The 8,524-nt window shown below is 59.0% G+C and overlaps 1 protein-coding gene across 3 annotated transcripts; it reads left to right on the top strand.

The window, feature by feature from the left end:
• The first annotated feature begins 1,778 nt into the window (after positions 1–1,778).
• Positions 1,779–6,552, top strand: LOC141477753 (RNA-binding protein 4B). Of its 3 annotated transcripts, none has more exons than XM_074166986.1 (2): positions 1,779–2,197; positions 5,828–6,552. In XM_074166986.1, the coding sequence occupies exons 1-2, from the start codon at positions 1,786–1,788 to the stop codon at positions 6,538–6,540; spliced, it is 1,125 nt and encodes a 374-aa protein (XP_074023087.1). In that variant the 5' UTR covers positions 1,779–1,785; the 3' UTR covers positions 6,541–6,552. The 3 variants fall into 3 exon arrangements, with proteins under 3 accessions (XP_074023087.1, XP_074023089.1, XP_074023088.1); XM_074166988.1 differs by lacking the exon at positions 5,828–6,552 and adding an exon at positions 4,230–4,740; XM_074166987.1 differs by lacking the exon at positions 5,828–6,552 and adding an exon at positions 4,206–4,801 and having other exon boundaries at positions 1,786–2,197.
• Positions 6,553–8,524: the final 1,972 nt, after the last annotated feature.

Genomic DNA, 8,524 nt, shown 5'->3' with positions numbered 1-8,524 from the left:
GGTTTTGGGGCGAGGCCCTGCCGGGGGGGGGGAGCGGGAGAGGGGGGGAGAAAAATGGGGGGGGGGGATTTGGGGTGTTTTAGGGGGAATTTGGGGGGGCACAGGTCTGGGGGGGGGGCAGGGAAGATTTTGGGGTGTTTTGGGGGGATTTGGGGTCTTTAGGGGCAGGGCCTGGGGGGGGGCACAGGTCTGGGGGGGGGCAGGCAGAATTTTGGGGGGTTATTGAGGATTTGGGGTCTTTAGGGGCACGGGGGGGGGGGACGACACGTTTTTGGGGAGTTTTGGGGGCTTTTAGGGTCTTTAGGGCAGGGCCCGGGGGGTGACACAGAAATTCGGGGTGTTTTAGGGGGAATTTGGGGGGGGGCACATGCCCGAAGGGGGGGGCAGGGAGGATTTTGGGGGTTTTAGGGTCTTTAGGGGTAGGGTCTGGGGGGGTCATATAGATTTGGGGTATTTTAGGGGGAATTTGGGGGGGCAGGCAGAATTTTGGGGGGATTTGGGGTCTTTAGGGGCAGGGTTGGGGGGGGACGACACGGTTTTGGGGGGCCACAGGCAGAATTTAGGGCATTTGGGGGGGGGGCGCAGGCTGAAAAGGGGGGGGGCAGGGAGGATTTTGGGGGGATTTGGGGTCTTTAGGGGCAGGGCCCGGGGGGGGGCACACAGATTTGGGGTGTTTTAGGGGGAATTTGGGGGGGGCAGGCAGAATTTTGGGGGGATTTGGGGTCTTTAGGGGCGGGGTTGGGGGGGGGATGACACGTTTTTGGGGTGTTTTGGGGGGGCGCAGGCTGAAAGGGGGGGGGGAGGCAGGATTTTGGGGGGTTTCTTGGGGTTTTAGGGTCTTTAGGGGCAGGGTCGGGGGGGACACACACACAGGGGCTCCACTGGGTCCTAGAGTCCGGCCCATCCCTGGGCCCTGGAACCTGCTCTTGGCCACCAGAGAGTCCATGGATGGTCCTCAGAAGGTCCTCAGAGGGTCCCCAGAAGGTCCCTGGAGGGCAGGGGTGGCTTCTCCTGGGGCAGGAGACGTGGTTATGGGTCTGATCCTTCTCTGGGGGGGGGTTCCTCAGCTGAACCCCCACCCTGTCCCCCCCCAGTCTGGGTGAGATGGTGAAGCTGCCCCAGAGGGTCCATGGAGGGTCCCCAGAAGGTCTCTGGAGGGCAGGGGTGGCTTCTCCTGGGGCAGGAGATGTGGTTATGGGTCCGACCCTTCTCTGGGGGGGTTCCTCAGCTGAACCCCCACCCTGTCCCCCCCCAGTCTGGGTGAGATGGTGAAGCTGCCCCAGAAGGTCCATGGAGGGTCCTCAGAGGGTCCCCAGAAGGTCCCTGGAGGATGGGGGTGGCTTCTCCTGGGGCAGGAGACGTGGTTATGGGTCCGACCCTTCTCTGGGGGGGGGTTCCTCAGCTGAACCCCCACCCTGATTTCCCCCCAGTCTGGGTGAGATGGTGAAGCTGCCCCAGAAGGTCCATGGATGGTCCTCAGAAAGTCCTCAGAGGGTCCTCAGAAGGTCTCTGGAGGGCAGGGGTGGCTTCTCCTGGGGCAGGAGACGTGGTTCTGGGTCTGATCCTTCTCTGGGGGGGTTCCTCAGCTGAACCCCCACCCCGATTTCCCCCCAGTCTGGGTGAGATGGTGAAGCTGCCCCAGAGGGTCCATGGAGGGTCCCCAGAAGGTCTCTGGAGGGCAGGGGTGGCTTCTCCTGGGGCAGGAGACGTGGTTGTGGGTCCGACCCTTCTCGGGGGGGGGTTCCTCAGCTGATTCCCCCCGTTCCTCCCCCCAGGCTGGGCGAGATGGTGAAGCTGTTCATCGGGAACCTGCCGCGGGAGGCGACGGAGCAGGAGATCCGCTCCCTCTTCGAGCAGTACGGGAAGGTGCTGGAGTGCGACATCATCAAGAACTACGGCTTCGTCCACATCGAGGACAAGACGGCGGCCGAGGACGCCATCCGCAACCTGCACCACCACAAGCTGCACGGCGTCTGCATCAACGTGGAGGCCAGCAAGAACAAGAGCAAGGCTTCCACCAAGCTCCACGTGGGCAACATCAGCCCGGCTTGTACCAACCTGGAGCTGCGAGCCAAATTCGAAGAGTACGGCCCCGTCATCGAGTGCGACATCGTCAAGGATTACGCCTTCGTGCACATGGAGAGGGCGGAGGACGCCGTGGAGGCCATTCGGGGCTTGGACAACACCGAGTTTCAAGGTGACGCCGGCGTCTCGGGGTGTTGGGAACCGGGTGGGGTGGGGTTTTTGTTGGTTTTTGGGTTTTTTTTTTTTTGAGGGGAGGGAAGCGGTTTCGGAGGGATTTTTGAGGGGGTGTCCGTTGGGTTTTCCCCCCGTAATTATAGAGGTTTCGAGGTGCCATCGGGCTCCGGTGGCGCAGGTCGGGGGGCGGTGGTGGCGTCTCGGCGTCATCCCAGCAACCCCGGGGTCACCCCCTCGCTGGAATTGAGTTGAAAAAGGGGGTTTTATGGAGTTTTTTGGACCATTCTACCTCAACCAGTGCCATCTGGTTGGGTTTTTGACTCTTCCAGCTCAACCAGTGCCATCTGGTTGGGTTTTTGAACATCCCAGTTCAACCAGGACCATCTGGTTGGGTTTTTTGACCCTTCCAGTTCAACCAGTGCCATCTGGTTGGGTTTTTTGACTCTTCCAGCTCAACCAGTGCCATCTGGTTGGGTTTTTTGATCATCCCAGTTCAACCAGTGCCATCTGGTTGGGTTTTTGACCATCCCAGTTCAACCAGGACCATCTGGTTGGGTTTTTTGACTCTTCCAGCTCAACCAGTGCCATCTGGTTGGGTTTTTTGACCATCCCAGTTCAACCAGAACCATCCCGCTGGGTGTTTTGACCCTTCCAGCTCAACCAGTGCCATCTGGTTGGGTTTTTTGACCATCCCAGTTCAACCAGTGCCATCTGGTTGGGTTTTTTGGACCATCCCAGTTCAACCAGTGCCATCTGGTTGGGTGTTTTGACCATCCCAGCTCAACCAGTACCATCTGGTTGGGTTTTTTGACCATCCCAGGTCAACCAGGACCATCTGGTTGGGTTTTTTGACTCTTCCAGCTCAACGAGGGCCATCTGGTTGGGTTTTTTGACCATCCCAGTTCAACCAGTCCCATCTGGTTGGGTTTTTTGACCCTTCCAGCTCAAACAGTGCCATCTGGTTGGGTTTTTTGACTCTTCCAGGTCAACAAGGGCCACTTTGGTTGGGTTTTTGACCCTTCCAGTTCAACCAGGACCATTTTGGTTGGGTTTTTGACCCTTCCAACTCAACTAGTACCACTTTGGTTGGGTTTTTGACCCTTCCAGTTCAACCAGGACCATTTTGCTTGGGTTTTTGACCCTTCCAGCCCAACCAGTGCCAGTTTGGTGATTTTTTTTGACCCTTCCAGCTCAACCAGTTCCATTTTGGTTGAGTTTTTGCTCAACGAGTGCCCTTGTGGTTGGGTTTTTGACCCTTCCAGCTCAACCAGTGCTATTTTGGTTGGGTTTTTGACTCTTCCAGGTCAACCAGGGCCATTTTGGTTGGGTTTTTGACCCTTCCAGCTCAAGCGGTACCATTTTGGTTGAGTTTTTGCTCAACGAGGGCCATTTTCTTTGGATTTTCGATCCTTCCAGCTCAACCAGTACCATTTTGGTTGCGTTTTTTGACCCTTCCAGCTCAACCAGTGCCATTTCCGTTGGGTTTTTGACCCTTCCAGCTCAACCAGTGCTATTTTGTTTGGGTTTTTGACCCTTCCAGCTCAATCGGTACCATTTTGGTTGAGTTTTTGCTCAACCAGTGCCATTTTCTTTGGGTTTTTTGACTCTTCCAGCTCAACCAGTGCCATTTTGGTTGTGTTTTTGACTCTTCCAGCTCAACCAGTACCATTTTGGTTGGGTTTTTGACTCTTCCAGCTCAACGAGGTCCATTTCCGTTGGGTTTTTGACCCTTCCAGCTCAACCGGTACCACTTTGGTTGGGTTTTTCGACCTTTCCAGCTCAACCAGGACCGTTTCGGTTGGGTTTTTCGTCAACGAGTTCAGTTGTAGTTGGTTTTTTGTGTTTTTTTGAACCCTTCCAGCTCGACCAGCGCCGTGCCGTCGCGGCCGCTTCGCCGTTTCCCGGCGCGAGGGCAGTGAAAAAAAAATTAAAAAAAAAAAAAACAAAGGGGGTGGTTTTGGGGAGGGTTTGGAGGACGGGACTGATCCATCTTTGACTTAACCCAGCAACGGCCGCACCCCCCCCCGCAGGAGGATCTCGACGGTGAAGCCCCAACTCTTGTGCCGAAAGCCGCTGCCGGGCTGTGCCGCCGGCGCGGCGTGAAGCCAGGCTTTCCTCCTGCCTGGTAAGAGGTTGAGCCGGAGGCGCCGCATCCCGCGCCGGCCGCGTCCTCGCCGGCGGCGTCGCTCGCTCGGGCTCTTCTCCCATTTTGCCGCTTTTCCGCACCAAAAAAAACGACACGACACAACGAACCGCGGCGCGGGCGCTTTTTTTTTTGGTGGTGTTTTTTGGTTTTTTGGTGGTTTTTTTTTTTTTTGGGGGGGTGTTTTTTTTTCCCAACCCCCCCTTTTCATCGCCGCGGATTTCCAGCTCCAGACTTTTCGGCGGGTTTTTTTTTGGGGTTTTTTTTGTTTTTGTTTTTGTTTTTTTTTTAATCCGCAACCCCCCCGCCCCTTCGCCGGGTCCGGATTCGGTTCCGGATCTTCCAAGTTCTTCGCCCCCAAAATTTTCTCCCAGTTTTCCTCGCTTGAGGATTTCGGCAAAAAAAAAAAGCCTAAAAAACCAAATCCCCGCTGCCCCCGTTTCCCGGCGTCTTCACCCCAAAAGAAACCAAACAAAACAAACACAAACTCTTCTCCGGTTGCCGCGGGCGGTGAATCCGGCCTCGCATCCCTCTGCCGCCGCCGCCGCGGGAGCGTTTTCCGGCGGGAAGCTTTGCCGTTGAGAACGGGGCTAGCGGTTGCCGGTGGCAAGCTGCGTGCCGGTGGAGTTGCCGGCGGGCTGAGTTGCCGGGAGTTCAGCGTGGTACAGGGAGGGCTTGGTGGTCCATGGGGCTACCGGTGGCCGGTTGAGTTGCCAGAGCCTGGCCTGGTGATCCCCAGGGCTACCAGTGGCCGGCGTGACCGGTTGAGTTGCCTGGCCCAGGTAGCCCTTGGTGATCCCTGGGGCTACTGGTGGCCACTTGAGTTGCCAGAGCCTGGGCTGGTCCAGTAGCCCTTGGTGATCCCTGGGGCTACCAGCTGAGTTGCCAGAGTCCAGCCCAGTGATCCCTGGGGCTGCTGGTGGCCGGTGTGACCAGTTGAGTTGCCTGGCCCTGGCCCAGCCCAGGTAGCCCTTGGTGATCCCTGGGGTTCCCGGTGGCCAGTTGAGTTGCCAGAGCCTGGGCTGGTGATCTCTGGGGCTAGTGGTGGCCAATCGAGTTGCCCGGCCCAGGTAGCCCTTGGCGATCCCTGGGGCTACCAGCTGAGTTGCCCGGCCCAGGTAGCCCTTGGCGATCCCTGGGGCTACCAGCTGAGTTGCCCGGCCCAGGTAGCCCTTGGTGATCCCTGGGGCTACCAGCTGAGTTGCCCGGCCCAGGTAGCCCTTGGCGATCCCTGGGGCTACCAGCTGAGTTGCCCGGCCCAGGTAGCCCTTGCCGCTGCCCGGGGCTCCCGGCGGCCGTCCCGGCGGGTCGGGTGGGCTCTGGCCGGTAGCCCGTCGGCGCGGCGGGAGGAGGCGGGAGGCGGTCGGGTCGGGGCCGTGGCGGCGGCGGCGGGGCGTGGGCGCGTGCGGCGGGTGGCCGCGGGCGGGCGGCCGGCGGTGGCCGCGGCTGACGGGCCGCCTCCGGCGTCTCTCTCCCCCCCCCAAGGCAAGCGGATGCGGGTGCAGTTGTCCACCAGCCGGCTGCGGACGGCGCCCGGGATGGGAGACAAGAGCGGCTGCTACCGCTGCGGGAAGGAAGGGCACTGGTCCAAAGAGTGCCCGGTCGATCGCCCGGGGCAAGTGGCCGACTTGGCCGAGGCCTATACCGAGCAGTACGGAGCCGTGCGCGCCCCCTACGCCGCGGGCTACGGGGAGACGCTCTATTACGACGAGGCCTACGGCGGGATGGCCGACTACTACAAGCGCTACCGCCTGCGCTCCTACGCCACGGCCTCGGCGTACGACGCCTACGCCGAGCAGACCATGGCCCAGTACTCCCAGTACGCCCAGTACTCCCAGGTCCAGTCCTCGGCGGCCATGGCGGCCGGCGCCACGGCGGCCATGGCCGGCCGCATCCCCACCACCTTAGAGGCGTACGACCGAGCTCTGCTGCCCACCCCCGGCGCCACGGCGGCCGCCGTCGCCGCCGCCGCCACCGCCGCCGCCGCCGCCGCCGCCTCCTCCAGCTATTACAGCCGGGATAGAAGCCCCCTGCGCCGCGGGGCCACCGGGGCCACCACCGGCGGGGGAGGAGAGGCCTACACCTACGAGCGGGGGCAACTATCGCCCGTCTCCTCGGTAGCCCGGGCTTCCCTCTACGACATGCAGCGTTTCGGGAGGGATCCGTACGCGGACCGGGCGCGGTACTCGGCGTTTTGAGGAGGCGGAGGTGAGCGGGTTCGTCGCCGGGTTGTGGCCACCGGTGGCCACCCCCCCCGGTGGTCAGTTGTGCGGTGGGGGTGGGAAGAGGAGGAGGAGGAAGAGGAGGAGGAAGAGGAGGAGGAGGGGGGGTGGGGGGGTGTTTTCCCCCCTTCCTCCCCCCCCCCCCCCAACCACCACCATCACGGATGCGGGCGGAAAGGAGGCGCCACGGTGATGGGTGACAGTGGGTTGTTCGTTTTCCGGCTGCTAATTAGCCCGGCTTTTAATTAGCACGGCCAATAACAAGCCCTCGTGCCATCCCGGCATCGCCATAATCAGTGCTGGTGCCTTCCGGTTGCTAATTAGCCCAGCTTTTAATTAGCACGGCCAATAACAAGCCCTCGTGCCATCCCGGCATCGCCATAATCAGTGCTGGTGCCTTCCGGCTGTTAATTAGCCCAGCTTTTAATTAGCACAGCCAGTAATTAGCCCTCGTGCCATCCCGGCACCACCATAATCAGTGCTGGTGCCTTCCGGTTGCTAATTAGCCCAGCTTTTAATTAGCACGGCCAATAACGAGCCCTCGTGCCATCCCGGCATCGCCATAATCACTGCTGGTGCCTTCCGGCTGTTAATTAGCCCAGCTTTTAATTAGCACAGCCAGTAATTAGCCATCATGCCATCCCGGCACCGCCATAATCAGTGCTGGTGCCTTCCGTTTGCTAATTAGCGCCGGTTTTAATTAGCGCAACCGGTGGCGAGCCCTCATGCCACGCCAGCACCACCATAATCAGTTCTGGTGCCTTCCGGCTGTTAATTAGCCCAGCTTTTAATTAGCACAGCCAGTAATTAGCCCTCGTGCCATCCCGGCACCACCATAATCAGTGCTGGTGCCTTCCAGTTGCTAATTAGCACCACTTTTAATTAACGCAGCCAGTGACGAGCCCTCATGCCATCCCGGCATCACCATAATCGGTGCTGGTGCCTTCGGTTGCTAATTAGTGCGGCTTTTAATTGGCGCAGCCGGTGACGAGCCCTCGTGCCATCCTGGCACCACCACAGTCAGTGCCAGTGGGTCACTCTCCTTCTGGCTGCTAATTAGCCCGGCTTTTAATTAACGCAGCCAGTGACGAGCCATCATGCCATCGTGGCACCACCATAATCAGTTCCGGTGCCCTCCAGTTGCTAATTAGCGCTGCTTTTAATTAGCACAGCCGGTGACAAACCATCATGCCATCCTGGCATCACCAGAATCAGTGCCAGGGGGTTGTTCATCTTCCGGCTGCTAATTAGCACTGGTTTTAATTACCACAGCCAATAATGAGCCATCGTGCCATCCCGGCACCACCATAATAAGTTCTGGTGCCTTCCGGCTGCTAATTAGCCTGGCTTTTAATTAGCGCAGCCGGTGACGAGCCCTTTTGCCATGCCGGCACCACCATAATCAGTGCCACTCTCCTTCTGGCTGCTAATTAGCCTGGCTTTTAATTAGCGCAGCCAGTGACGAGCCCTCCTGTCATCTCAGCATCACCATAATCAGTGCTGGTCCCTTCCGGTTGCTAATTAGTGCAGCTTTTAATTAGCGCAGCCAGTGATGAGCCCTCATGCCATCCTGGCACTGTGCCAGCGGGTCACTCTTCTTTGGGGTGAGCCTTTAATTAACTGTGGCTTTTAATTAGCGCAGCCGGTAATGAGCCCTCGTGCCATCCCAACACCACCATAATCAGTTCTGGTGCCTTCCGGTTGCTAATTAGCGCTGGTTTTAATTACCGCAGCCGGTAATGAGCCCTCGTGCCATCCTGGCATGGTCACGATCGATGCTGGTGCCTTCGGGGTGAGCTGTTAATTAGCGCGGTTTTTAATTACTGCAGCCGGTAACGAGCCCTCGTGCCATCCCGATTGGTGCTGGTGGTTCTCTCTCCTTCGGGTTGAGCTGTTAATTACCGCGGCTGTTAATTAGAGCCCTTGTGCCATCCCGGTGGTTCGTTGTCCTTTGGGGCGA

This window comes from Numenius arquata, unplaced genomic scaffold (assembly GCF_964106895.1).
Source record: "Numenius arquata unplaced genomic scaffold, bNumArq3.hap1.1 HAP1_SCAFFOLD_1804, whole genome shotgun sequence".
NCBI lineage: Eukaryota > Metazoa > Chordata > Aves > Charadriiformes > Scolopacidae > Numenius > Numenius arquata.
Note: the sequence above shows the minus strand (reverse complement) of the source record. Positions and strands in the feature narration are given on the sequence as shown.

Excerpts from the sequence above, each read along its gene's own strand:
- LOC141477753 (XM_074166986.1), top strand. The coding sequence starts at position 1,786 with ATGGTGAAGCTGTTCATCGGGAACCTGCCGCGGGAGGCGACGGAGCAG. Across the intron at positions 2,198-5,827 it reads GGACAACACCGAGTTTCAAG|GCAAGCGGATGCGGGTGCAG; the intron begins GTGACGCCGGCG and ends CCCCCCCCCAAG.